Source organism: Oncorhynchus keta, chromosome 17 (assembly GCF_023373465.1).
Source record: "Oncorhynchus keta strain PuntledgeMale-10-30-2019 chromosome 17, Oket_V2, whole genome shotgun sequence".
Lineage (NCBI taxonomy): Eukaryota > Metazoa > Chordata > Actinopteri > Salmoniformes > Salmonidae > Oncorhynchus > Oncorhynchus keta.
In genome coordinates, this window is record NC_068437.1 from 17,661,048 (window position 1) to 17,675,460 (window position 14,413).

General features: G+C 43.4%; 1 protein-coding gene across 1 annotated transcript; it reads left to right on the forward strand.

The window, feature by feature from the left end:
- The first annotated feature begins 9,549 nt into the window (after positions 1-9,549).
- LOC118396231 (secreted frizzled-related protein 2-like) lies at positions 9,550-11,085 on the forward strand. The gene is made up of 3 exons (XM_035790327.1): positions 9,550-9,833; positions 10,327-10,592; positions 10,775-11,085. The coding sequence occupies exons 1-3, from the start codon at positions 9,550-9,552 to the stop codon at positions 11,083-11,085; spliced, it is 861 nt and encodes a 286-aa protein (XP_035646220.1).
- Positions 11,086-14,413: the final 3,328 nt, after the last annotated feature.

The following is a 14,413-nucleotide window of genomic DNA, read 5'->3' on the forward strand; positions in this document are numbered from 1 at the left end:
GTGTGGACCTGCAGACAGACAGACGCTGCCCGTCTGCCACAGATGTTTAGACACACTGTCTCCTGCAGCCCAGTGTATCCCATTCCTCACATTGCTAAAAAATGTCTGAGATGCTTAAATATTCACTCATTAGAAAGGTTATGGTTTTTTAAATCCAATGGTTGGCATATCTACTAGGGCCCTGTGTTTTGCTCAATGTGACATGCTTGAATTTTTTTGACCTTTTATTTAAAGCTTTTTCATCAAACTGTCCACCATCCTCTGTCAAATGCTTTCATTTTTTATTATTTCTGTTTTAAGGATAAAATTTCGCTATGTCATGTGATTCTGCAACACACATGGCTCTGGCCTATGCTAAGTCAACTCCTTCACTGTCAGAAGATGCTGTGTTGACTACTTACGGGTATCTTAGTTAAGAGCATTGGGTCAGAACCGAAAGGTTGCTGGTTTGAATTCCCGAGCCAACTGTGCCCTTGAGCAAGGCACTTAACCCTAATTGCTCCTGTAAGTCCCTCTGGATAAGAGCGTCTGCTAAATGACTCAAATCAACAACAAAACATGTAGATAATAGTACTATGAAAACACTTCAGTTCCGGTTTAGGACTTTTGTATGGTAGAGGCAACATGATGAGTGACTACGTATGGAAGTCAAGCTAACAGATCTACAGCTCCAAATATTAATTACTATCTAAATATAAATAATGGAGTCTTACGTGAGAACTTGCTGACATGGACCGGTTTGATTGTGGAGAAGTGGTTGGCAGCGTACAGAGCTCCATTGGCTATTGTACTGGTTCAATGACCAGTTTGCCTGGACCCCTATTGTACACTGAAACCAGGTGTTCACACACAATTATGGTAGCGGTAGATGCACCTATAGTAAGATGACCATAAACACAAAGACTTGTATGCTAGCTAGTCCAACTGTGGTTTTAGAGTGAACATACTGGATATGTGAGTGTGCTGTTCCTGTGCATCCCTGCTAGACGTTTGATGAACAGGTGCCCAACAAAACAATAGTCTCCATTATTGGCAGGCAGCTTAGGGCAGGCCACACATTATCAACACAAACACAGCGTCTGCAGGGGGGCCGTTAGAAAGAAAAACAGCTCCCTGCCGGGATAATGGCAGAGGGAGCTTGTTAAACGTGTGGCCCCATTGTTCTGACAAATTGGTCTGTGGCTCTAAATTGCCCCTCAGTAGTGCTCCTCGTCTGAACCCAGGCCCCCGGCTCAGATCAGACTGGGGCTGGGCAAGCAGTAATCCTTTAGAAGGGGGCTGCATAGCTAGGGCCGGTGGAGCTCTGACTGGAGACAGAAGGCTGTGGGAAAGTAAAGGGCCAAACCGACTGGGCCTGTATTCATGAATCATCTCAGAGTAAGAGTACTGCTCTAGGATCATTTTTGCCTTTAATATCATAAGGAATAAGATGAGATGGACAGGGGGACCTGATCCTAGATCAGCACTCCTACTCTGAGGCGCTTTATGAATACGGGCCCCGGAGCTTAGCTTGGCTAGCCTGGCACGTCTTCAGCCTCAACCACTATTCCTTGTGTGTGGGACAGCAAGAAACAGCCCTATTACTGACTAAGCCTTCTGGGCACAAACCCATTGAAGATACACATAGTTGTGGAGACAGGCATAATCCACACAACAATTGCATTGAGATACTTATCAACTGTACTTTCATTTTCTGCTGCCGTTAGAAGCTGAAGTCCTGAGAGACGGAGGGAGTGAGAGCGCCAGACCGTCATTAAAAGCTAAAGTCCTGAGAGACAGAGGGAGTGAGAGAGCCAGACCGTCATTAGAAGCTAAAGTCCTGAGAGACGTAGGGAGTGAGAGAGCCAGACCGTCATTAGAAGCTAAAGTCCTGAGAGACGGAGGGAGTGAGAGAGCCAGACCGTCATTAGAAGCTAAAGTCCTGAGAGACGGAGGGAGTGAGAGAGCCAGACCGTCATTAGAAGCTAAAGTCCTGAGAGACGGAGGGAGTGAGAGAGCCAGACCGTCATTAGAAGCTAAAGTCCTGAGAGACGGAGGGAGTGAGAGAGCCAGACCGTCATTAGAAGCTAAAGTCCTGAGAGACGTAGGGAGTGAGAGAGCCAGACCGTCATTAGAAGCTAAAGTCCTGAGAGACGTAGGGAGTGAGAGAGCCAGACCGTCATTAGAAGCTAAAGTCCTGAGAGACGTAGGGAGTGAGAGAGCCAGACCGTCATTAGAAGCTAAAGTCCTGAGAGACGTAGGGAGTTAGAGAGCCAGACCGTCATTAGAAGCTAAAGTCCTGAGAGACGTAGGGAGTGAGAGAGCCAGACCGTCATTAGAAGCTAAAGTCCTGAGAGACGTAGGGAGTGAGAGAGCCAGACCGTCATTAGAAGCTAAAGTCCTGAGAGACGTAGGGAGTTAGAGAGCCAGACCGTCATTAGAAGCTAAAGTCCTGAGAGACGTAGGGAGTGAGAGAGCCAGACCGTCATTAGAAGCTAAAGTCCTGAGAGACGTAGGGAGTTAGAGAGCCAGACCGTCATTAGAAGCTAAAGTCCTGAGAGACGGAGGGAGTGAGAGAGCCAGACCGTCATTAAAAGCTAAAGTCCTGAGAGACGGAGGGAGTGAGAGAGCCAGACCGTCATTAGAAGCTAAAGTCCTGAGAGACGGAGGGAGTGAGAGAGCCAGACCGTCATTAGAAGCTAAAGTCCTGAGAGACGTAGGGAGTGAGAGAGCCAGACCGTCATTAAAAGCTAAAGTCCTGAGAGACGGAGGGAGTGAGAGAGCCAGACCGTCATTAAAAGCTAAAGTCCTGAGAGACGTAGGGAGTGAGAGAGCCAGACCGTCATTAAAAGCTAAAGTCCTGAGAGACGGAGGGAGTGAGAGAGCCAGACCGTCATTAAAAGCTAAAGTCCTGAGAGACGTAGGGAGTGAGAGAGCCAGACCGTCATTAGAAGCTAAAGTCCTGAGAGACGTAGGGAGTGAGAGAGCCAGACCGTCATTAGAAGCTAAAGTCCTGAGAGACGTAGGGAGTTAGAGAGCCAGACCGTCATTAGAAGCTAAAGTCCTGAGAGACGGAGGGAGTGAGAGAGCCAGACCGTCATTAAAAGCTAAAGTCCTGAGAGACGTAGGGAGTGAGAGAGCCAGACCGTCATTAGAAGCTAAAGTCCTGAGAGACGTAGGGAGTGAGAGAGCCAGACCGTCATTAGAAGCTAAAGTCCTGAGAGACGTAGGGAGTTAGAGAGCCAGACCGTCATTAAAAGCTAAAGTCCTGAGAGACGTAGGGAGTGAGAGAGCCAGACCGTCATTAGAAGCTAAAGTCCTGAGAGACGTAGGGAGTGAGAGAGCCAGACCGTCATTAGAAGCTAAAGTCCTGAGAGACGGAGGGAGTGAGAGAGCCAGACCGTCCCGTCATTAAAAGCTAAAGTCCTGAGAGACGTAGGGAGTGAGAGAGCCAGACCGTCATTAGAAGTGGAGCCTGGACCACCAGTCTGCATCGCAGTGTGAGATCTCTTCTAGTTGTCTGAGAGGGTAGGAGCATCCTGTGGCTGTCTGACGATAAAATGACTGTGTTCCTCCAAAGCTGCATTGAAATAGTTTTTCTGTTACGATCAATATAATCCATCTCGTCTCTTTTCCCAGGAATTTCTAGAATATTTTTTGTACCCTTAATGTGTAATATGAAAGCATAAAAAGTATTAATTTGCCTAATTACTTTTTTTGCACAAGATTTAAAAGAGGTGAAGTTGGCTCTATGATTTTAAACGTGTAAATAATTGCCAAGAGAAATCCCACTGGCACAAGCTGGTTGAATCAACATTGTTTCATCATAATTTGTCAGCATATTGTGATGTGGAATCTATGTGGAAAATACAATGAATCTGACATATCACATTTCAGTATTGTCATCAGTAGCTAGGTTTCCATCCAATTTGTGAGAGATTTCCATGTGAATATTCTAAAATCTGCATAAAATAATATGCCCATATTCAGAGGTGGAAAAATGACTCAGTTGTCACACTTGAGTAAAAGTAAAGATAGCTTAATATTAAATAACTCAAGTAAAGGTGAAAGTGACCCAGTAAAATAATACTCGATTTTAAATGTTCTTAAGTACAGTGGTGTAAAAAGTACTCAATTGTCATACTTGAGTAGAAGTACAAAGTAAACGTAAAAGCTATACATCAAATTCCTTACATTTAGCAAACCAGACAGTAAAATGTAATTTGTATTACTTGTTTTGACAGCCAGGGGCACACTCCAACACTCAAACATAATTTACAAAGGAAGTATTTGTGAATTGGACCTTTTTCCTGTATTGCTAAGCATTCAAATTGTAACTAGTACTTTTGGGTGTCAGGGAAATGTATGGAGTAAAAAGTACATACATTTCTTTAGGAATGTAGTGAAGTAAAAGTAAAAGTAGTCAAAAATATAAATAGTAAAGTACAGATACACCCCAAAAACGACATAATTAGTACTTTAAGTACTTTTTAGTACTTTACAGCACTGCGTACCAGAGATTTACATCAAAACTGATGTTTGCGAATAAAAGTTTGTGCGTGATGACGTCCTGCACATACAAATAACGTTTGCGGTTAATTTCCTATGTACCGAATGAAAAATACAAGTTAAATGGCTTTCCATCGCATTTTCTACTCCATGGTTTTGTCATAAAAAACGGTTGCTATGCGCCCACTCTGCTCTTGGCATGCGCTCTAGCCAACAGCTGGCAGATACAGTGCGGTAGGCTACCTATTGTATGAAATTATGGATAAGAGCTGTGTTATTTGTATTTGTTGAACGGCAATCAAATATTGATCCTCATGTCACCAGAATAAGACCCTCGACATTTATTTGAAAGGAGCATCACCCTCATCACGTGCATTTTCACCACTCTGTGAAGTTGATCATTATTTATTTAATCTGTAGCCTAATAAACTGCATGGTTTCGTGAGTCGTAGTTGGAGGACCACACATTTCATCGCGTGACTCCCAAGTTTACTTCAATATGATGGTTGTTATATCAAAATTGCGTTTCCACCGCAATTTCTCGCATAATGAATTTTACCGGAACAACATGATCCCACCATGTCGCACGAACATATTGTCTGTCGCATTTATAAAATTGAACGGGCAAATCCTGTCCCCATCAGCCCAGTTATTACTTTTTTTAATGTGAGCTAATACATCTGCATGAAATGATCGGATGGAAACCTGGTTAGTGTAACCAAATTTCTACATATAAAATATGCTGGATTTGTACCTTTAAAACGAAGAGAGATCTTCAATGTTATATCCATTATGAGCGGGGGAAAAAACTACAGGCTGGGCAGCACATTCAACTGGCAAGTGGTTCTATCTACAGCTATTCATTTGGTCTCCCATCCAGGGTTTTAACCAAGCCCAGCTTTGATATTTGCCTCTGACTATACCATTGTGCTATTGTGAGATATCTCATAAATCATATATCATCAGTGATACTATTTAGGCTTATATGGAATCAAGTCATCAACAGCTATTGTTTCAATTCAACCCAGGGTTCCACCTACAAATAGACTAGGACTAGGGCAGTATTTCCCAAATCCAGTCCTGGGGGTACAGCCAAAAGTATACCTTTTTGTTGTTGCCCTGGGCAAGCACACCTGATTCATTTTATCCAATAATCTTCATGCCCTCAACAACAAAAATGTTCACGGCTCCACCTCAACCAAAAATCGAAATCTAATTTTATTTCTCACATGCTTTGGGAACAACAGGTGTAGACTAACAGTGAAATGCTTACTTACGGGTCCTTTTCCAACAATGCAAGAGTTAAAGATAATATTTTAAAAATATATAGTAATAGTGACCGTGAATAACGATTAAAAAAGAAAAGAATAAAGACAAAAAATAACATGGCTATATACAGTGGGGAGAACAAGTATTTGATACACTGCTGATTTAGCAGGTTTTCCTACTTACAATGCATGTAGAGGTCTGTAATTTTTTATTATAGATAGGTACACTTCAACTGTGAGAGACGGAATCTAAAACAAATATCCAGAAAATCACATTGTATCATTTTTAAGTAATTAATTAGCATGTTATTGCATGACATAAGTATTTGATCACCTACAAACCAGTAAGAATTCCGGCTCTCACACACCTGTTTGAACTCGTTACCTGTATAAAAGACACCTGTCCACACACTCAATCAAACAGACTCCAACCTCTCCACAATGGCCAAGACCAGGGAGCTGTGTAAGCACATCAGGGATACAATTGTAGACCTGCACAAGGCTGGGATGGGCTACAGGACAATAAACAAGCAGCTTGGTGAGAAGGCAACAACTGTTGGTACAATTATTAGAAAATGGAAGAAGTTCAAGATGACGGTCAATCACCCTCGGTCTGAGGCTCCATGCAAGATCTCACCTCGTGGGGCATCAATGATCATGAGGGAGGGATCAGCCCAGAACTACACGGCAGGACCTGGTCAATGACCTGAAGAGAGCTGGGACCACAGTCTCAAAGAAAACCATTAGTAACACACTACGCCATCATGGATTAAAATCCTGCAGCGCACGCAAGGTCCCCCTGCTCAAGCCAGCGCATGTCCAGGCCCGTCTGAAGTTTGCCAATGACCATCTGGATGATCCAGAGGAGGAATGGGAGAAGCTCATGTGGTCTGATGAGACAAATAGAGTTTTCTGGTCTAAACTCCACTTGCCGTGTTTGGAGGAAGAAGAAGGATGAGTACAACCCCAATAATACTATCCAAACCGTGAAGCATGGAGGTGGAAACATCATTCTTTGGGGATGCTTTTCTGCAAAGGGGTCAGGACGACTGCACCGTATTGAGAGGAGGATGGATGGGGCCATGTATCGCGAGATCTTGACCAACAACCTCCTTCCTTCAGTAGAGCATTGAAGATGGGTCGTGGCTGGGTCTTCCGGCATGACAACGACCCGAAACACACAGCCAGGGCAACTAAGGAGTGGCTCCGTAAGAAGCATCTCAAGGTCCTGGAGTGGCCTAGCCAGTCTCCAGACCTGAACCTTTGGAGGGAGATGAAAGTCCGTATTGCCCAGCGACAGCACCGTAACCTGAAGGATCTGGAGAAGGTCTGTATGGAGGAAAGGGCCAAAATCCCTGGTGCAGTGTGCGCAAACCTGGTCAAGAACTACAGGAAACGTATGATCTCTGAAATTGCAAACAAAGGTTTCTGTACCAAATTAAGTTCTGCTTTTCTGATGTATCAATACTTATGTCATGCAATAAAATGCATATTAATGACTTAAAAATCATACAATGTGATTTTCTGGATTTTTGTTTTAGATTCCGTCTCTCACAGTTGAAGTGTACCTATGATAAAATTTAGAGATGCTTTGCTCCATGCTTTGTAAGTAGGAAACACTGCCGTTTTTGCAGGTTATCAAATACTTGTTCTCCCCACTGTATAAGGAGTAGAAAATAACATGGCTTTATTAAATTGTATTTGTGACATGCGTGAAACACTTACTTACAAGCCCTTAACCAACAATGTAGTTTTAAGAGAATAGAGTTAAGAATATATTTACTAAATAAACTATAGTAAAAATAAATAAAGTAACACAATAAAATAACAATAGTGAGGCTATATACAAGGGGTACCAGTACTGAGTCAATGTGCTGTGATACAGGTTAGTCATGGTAATATGTACATGTAAGTAGGGGTAAAGTGACTATGCATAGATCAGAAAGACAAATTAACTTTTTGTCCTGAATACAAAGCGTTATATTTCGGGCAAAAGAAACGGAATACAGCTAAGCACAGGTAAAATCCTAGAGGAAAACCTGCTTCCGTCTCCTTTCTAACAGACACTGGGAGACAAACTTCCATTTCAACAGGACAATAACCAAAAACTCAAGGCCAAATATACACTGGAGTTGCTAGTGAAGACGACATTGACTGTTTCCTAAGTGGCATAGTTACAGTTTTAACTTAAATCGGCGGGAAAATGTAAGGCAATTCTTGAAATGGCTGTCTAGCAATGATCAACAACCAACTTAAATAATAATGGGAAAATATTGTACAATCCAGGTGTGCAAAGCTCTTAGAGATTTACCCAGAAAGACTCACAGCTGTAATTGCTACCAAAAGTGATTCTAACATGTATTGACTCAGGGGTGTGAATACTTATGTACATTTGATACATCTGTATTTCATTTTCAATAAATTTGCTAAACATTCTAAAAACATGTTTTCACTTTGACATTATGGGATAATGTGTGTAGATGGGTAATATATATATAAAAAATGTAATCCATTTTTTAAAATTCAGGCTGTAACACATCAAAATGTGGAATAAGTCAAGGGGTATGAATACTTTCTGAAGGCACTGTATAAATGTCTTCATACGTAATCATAGAAAGCACGAAGGTTCAAGATAGCATGCAAAGGTCGCAGGTCTGTGGAGATCTTGACAATTGCCATAATAATCTTGCTCAGAATCTTGAACAGCATTGATCACTTGCACTATGTACTTTTAATGTCATCTCAACTGCCATCCAGGTCATTCGGTTGTGCTGTTAAATGAAGCACAGTGATAATACATGAAGTTCTTGTATAAATACAACATATCTGACATTGTATTCCCATTTGAACTTTGTTGTGCCGTTAAATGGTTGAAATTATCACTTTAAAATGACATGGTGTGACCAATGGGATTCTCTGTGTTTTTTGCAGCAGCAGCATAGAGACTCATAGCTTCATATGACTGTTTGTGTCTGTCTATGCTGCAGTCAAGTATGATTAGATATCTACAGTAGGTAGCCAGCTGTAGCTTGCTGTTGTTTAGCATTTGAAGTAGACAGAAATCTAGTATCACATCAAAGCCAGGTGAGAGAGCTGGAAACACTGTCCTGCTAATGGGAGTGTGATCTGTCTGATCAGGACCCTTCTCAGGAAACCCTTTAGTAAAGGAGGAGACATGAAAGAGGCTCAATATTAAGGAGACTTCCTGTCTGTCTACACAACCCTCTAAAAGGAAATACACTTTTACTCCTGTGTAGAATATGAACTATAAACAGTCTTCACCAAATCGTTTTTTAGAAGAGAATCTGTCATTACACTACTGTGTTTACCTCTCAAAACAATAAGCTCATAAGATTTTTTTTTAAAGTGCAAAATGCATGAATACATAATGTCTAACAAAGCAGCCTGTGTGAACTAAACAGTACGGTAGCTATGTCTAGTGTCTAGTGTAAAAGTCATGGATTTTCAATGGTGAAATGGACTGGGTAGAAACAAATATAATAGTTTGCATTGCAATGCTTTGGTTGTGATTGCTCTCATAATGCTCCCCCCTTCCATTCATCTATTTCCCCCTCTCTGTCTGCATTCATCACAAAACAAGCCATTGTCTCCTCTCACACGCCGTCTCAGTCTCTTTGATGGGTAGTTGATAACAGTCTGATTGGGCTGGGCTGACTGCATATATAGAGGAGACCACTGGTACAGAGAGACATTACCTCTCCTACAGAAACAAGCAACTGCAGCACCCACCTTCTCGTTTGGATTCTCAGTCAGGACTTTGTTTCTCTTCACTATGGATCTCCTCACCGTAACCCTGGCTCTCTTGGTTCTCCTGACCTCAGCCTGGGGCTTCGACATGGGCCAGTCGACCCGCTGTGTGCCCATCCCCCACCAGATGAGTGTGTGCCAGGACGTGGGCTACTCGGAGATGAGGCTGCCAAACTTCCTGGGCCACAGCAGCCTGGAGGGCGAAGTGGTTCCCCGCTCGGAGGACTGGAGACCCCTGCTGCAGACTGGCTGCCATCCCCATGCCCAAGCCTTCCTCTGCTCCCTCATCGCCCCCATCTGCCTCGACACGTAAGTCTATAGCTTCTGTTAGCCTTTTACCTATTCATGTCCTCATTGTATGTCCTTGCTGCATGTCCTTGCTGTATGTCCTCTTTGTATGTCCTGTCCGTCTGTCTGTCTGTCTGTCTGTCTGTCTGTCTGTCTGTCTGTCTGTCTGTCTGTCTGTCTGTCTCCCTCCCTCCCTCCCTCCCTCCCTCCCTCCCTCCCTCCCTCCCTCCCTCCCTCCCTCCCTCCCTCCCTCCCTCCCTCCCTCCCTCCCTCCCTCCTATGCCTCTCTCATCCCTCTCTGTCAATCTGGCTGTTCCTTCTCCTGTGTTTGAGTCGGTCTGCCTAGTTCCTTCCCACTTTCTCTTGCTAACTCCTTAAGAGGAATCTATCCACTACTCAATTTTCACCCTCAAACTATTCACACCAATGTGTGTCTACAGTGTAACATTCCTTCAATTTCCAGAGAGTGCCCACTACGTTCTTAAACGTAACCCTGAATCTCTCCCGTCTCCAGGTTTATCCAGCCGTGCCGTAGCCTGTGCGTGGCCGTCAGGGACAGCTGTGCCCCAGTACTGGCCTGTCAGGGCCACTTCTGGCCAGAGGCGCTGGACTGTGACCGTTTCCCTGCCCAGGAAGACATGTGTCTGACCCCCCACCCCAAACACAGCAACAGCCACCTCGCCAAAGCATTGCCTCAGCCTGCATGCCAAGCCTGTCCTTCCGTGGAGGAGCACCCTACACTGAAGACAGTTCTGGACGCTCTGTGCCAGGATGACTTTGGTAAGCGTGTGCAATAATGTACTTTATGCCTGTGCATGTTTCTATTGATTAGTGTGTTACGGAAAAATGATTAATGTTCTTTTGTGTGTACATTTGTGTGCGTTTGTACCATACATATATATATGTGTGTAATTCTGTCCAAGCTAGCGTACTGACCCTCTCTCCCCTCTCTCTTCCCCCAGCTGTAACAGCCAAGCTGTCTCGCCGGCGCCGGCCCTCGGGGGAGCCAGAGTTTGAGGTGGAGGGCCGGGTAGAGTTTATCCGCCAGGGCCCCCTGCTTCCCTACGACACCCAGTACCTCCTCCAGCAGTGGCTGCTCATTAACCTACGGTGTGCCAACGCCCTAGTCCGGCCCGGCCGCGCCCAGCTCTACCTGCTGACTGGGGCGGTGCAGCCAGAAGGCACACTGGCCCTCACCCGCCTCTTCCCATGGCACAAGAAGGACCACAGCATGGCAGTTGCCACGCGCAAGTGGAAGCACCACAAGTGTTGAGTGCCTGGACGATGTATCGGAATGGAAAAACCTGAACTCTGATGAATCTGTGTTGCTTAGAACGCCATCCTTACTCACACAAGCCAGGACTCGGCATAATATCAGTATTCTTGGAAATAATTGGTATATGACGTTTTCTGATGTTAATGACTTGATGCAGGAGGACAGAGGAGCGTGGAGTTGGAGCTGGACTCTCTCACTGACATGACCCTCTGCTGCCCTCTGCTGCTCCTTCACAGTATCTCAGCTCCGTCTGAAAGCGCACAGCAACAGAATGCACTCTAAAAACTGTACATAGGAAGAGCTAAATGTAAATGATTTCTAACGAGTATTCTTTTCTATTTAGTTAATGCCGTATTTATGTGTCATGTATGTTCGATTTGTCTGTTAAGTCAGTGAAAAGGATATTATAATAAAATATTTACCGACCGTATTTCGACTGAAGTAGTGTCGGTTATTCTACTGTCTATGAATGATACGTTTGATTTAAAATAGCCGAATAGTTGGACCCTTATAGCAAAAGTGAGTGCAGAATGTTTTTTTTGTGCGTTGTTTTTACATGTGCACAATGTCCTTATAGTGTAAGATGTCCAAGTGTAAGATGTGTTATGTACAACAAACAAGTATTACCTGAATACACTTTCAAGTTAACACATTCAGTCAATCAAATGTATTTATAGTCCTTTTTACAACACCAGTTGTCACAAAGTGCTTATACAGAAACCCAGCCTAAAACCCCAAACAACAAGCAATGCAGATGTAGAAGCTGTGGCTAGGAAAACTCCCTAGAAAGGCTCAGGAACCTAGGAAGAAACCTAGAGAGGAACCAGGCTCTAAGGGGTGGCCAGTCCTCTTCTGGCTGTGCCGAGTGGAGATTTTAAGAGTTGCCATTAAGGCCAGATCATTCTTCAAGATGTTCAAATGTTCATAGAAGACCAGCAGGGTCAAATAATAATCACACTTGTTAAGGGCGCATAAGGTCAGCACCTCGGGAGTTAATGTCAGTTGACAGAAGGAGCAGTATGGCTGGTGGCATTGTCATGCTGGAGGGTCATGTCAGGATGAGCCTGCAGGAAGGGTACCACATGAGGGAGGAGAATGTCTTCCCTGTAACGCACAGATTGAGATTGCCTGTAATGACAACAAGCTCAGTCCGATGATGCTGTGATACACCGGCCCAGACCATGACGGACCCTCCACCTCCAAATCGCTCCCACTCCAGAGTACAGGCCTCGGTGTAACGCTCATTCCTTCGACGATAGACGCAAATCCGACCATCACCTCTGATGAGACAAAACCGCAACTTGTCAGTGAAGAGCACTTTTTGCCAGTCCTGTCTGGTCCAGCGACAGTGGGTTTGTGCCCATAAGCGACGTTGTTGCCGGTGACAGGCCTTACAACAGGCCTACAAGCCCTCAGTCCAGCCTCTCTCAGCCTATTTCAGACAGTCTGAGTATGGATAAGGGGATTGTGTGTTCCTGGTGTAACTCGGACAGTTGTTGTTGCCATCCTATACCTGTCCCCCAGGTGTGATGTTCGGATGTACCGATCCTGTGCAGGTGTCGTTACACGTGGTCTGCCACTACGAGGACGATCAGCTGTCCGTCCTGTCTCCCTGTAGTGCTGTCTTAGGCGTCTCACAGTACAAACATTGCAATTTATTGCCCTGGCCACATCTGCAGTCCTCATGCCTCCTTGCAGCATGCCTAAGGCACGTTCACGCAGATGAGCAGGGACCTTGGGCATCTTTCTTTTTGTGTTTTTCAGAGTCAGTAGAAAGGCCTCTTTAGTGTCCTAAGTTTTCATAACTGTGACCTTAATTGCCTACGGTCTGTAAGCTGTTAGTGTCTTAATGACCGTTCCACAGGTGCATGTTCATTAATTGTTTATGGTTCATTGAACAAGAATGGGAAACAGTGTTTAAACCCTTTACAATGAAGAGCTGTGAAGTTATTTGGATAGTTTCGAATTGTCTTTGAAAGACAGGCTCCTGAAAAAGGGAGGTTTCTTTTTTTGCTGAGTTTATGTGTCCAGTTTTCTGTGGGTTTGGAGAACATACCATCAACGTCCCACCAAACATATACAGATAATGGTTGCCATGTTCCCAGAACATATGAATGTTCTAGACACGTTTCATAGGAACATTGAAAGAACACATTAAGGAACTGTGGCTGAGCCAATCAAAGAACCTGATTGATGAACAACTGATCCAGTCCTAGCTGGGTAAGGATTACACATACAGGGCTTTTTAACATGAAGTATTTTAAATTGACATACATGATTATATTGGGTGTGTTCATTTACACTTTAATTAGTATTCAGCATGTCTTCACTTGGGATTTGAACTCACAACTGCTTCATTCACAGTACTCTGATCTTCCTGCTACGCCACCATGTCTGTGTCAGCTAGCTGTTATTCTGACTCTTCTCTCATCATTGATTTGATTGACTTGTTTAATTTCTTTATAGTTGTCTTATGTTGATGGGGGGCATATTAACCTGTTTTAATGATACTCATGAATCACTATGATCAATACAAGTTTTTCTTAACTATACTTTTAACAGAGCTTAGATTTACACTTCATAGAAGGGCCTGAAGCATCACATCTTTGGGGGGAAAACACTGGGAAGAGAGGACGCACAATCAGGGGTGGACCAGACTAGACAGGAAACTGTGGATTGGGAGAGAGAAGAGAAGAATAAATAGTTGACTAAATACAACACATTTTGGAAATGGGATTGAGAAACAAAAGCCAAGATCACCATTCTCTTCAAAGTGCTTGTTCTGGTCCAGTGCTAAGTGGCATCGCCTCATGGACAACCTGTCAACGCAAACATCATCATACATAATCAATCTACTGTCAACACAAATGTCATCATACATAATCAATATACTGTCAACACAAACGTCATCATACATAATCCATATACTGTCAACACAAACATCATACATAATCCATATACTGTCAACACAATCATCATACATAATCCATATACTGTCAACACAAACATCATCATACATAATCCATATACTGTCAACACAATCATCATACATAATCCATATACTGTCAACACAAACATCATCATACATAATCCATATACTGTCAACACAAACATCATACATAATCCATATACTGTCAACACAATCATCATACATAATCCATATACTGTCAACACAAACATCATCATACATAATCCATATACTGTCAACACAAACATCATCATACATAATCCATATACTGTCAACACAAACATCATCATACATCATCCATATACTGTCAACACAAACATCATCCATATACTGTCAACAAACATCATCATACATAAT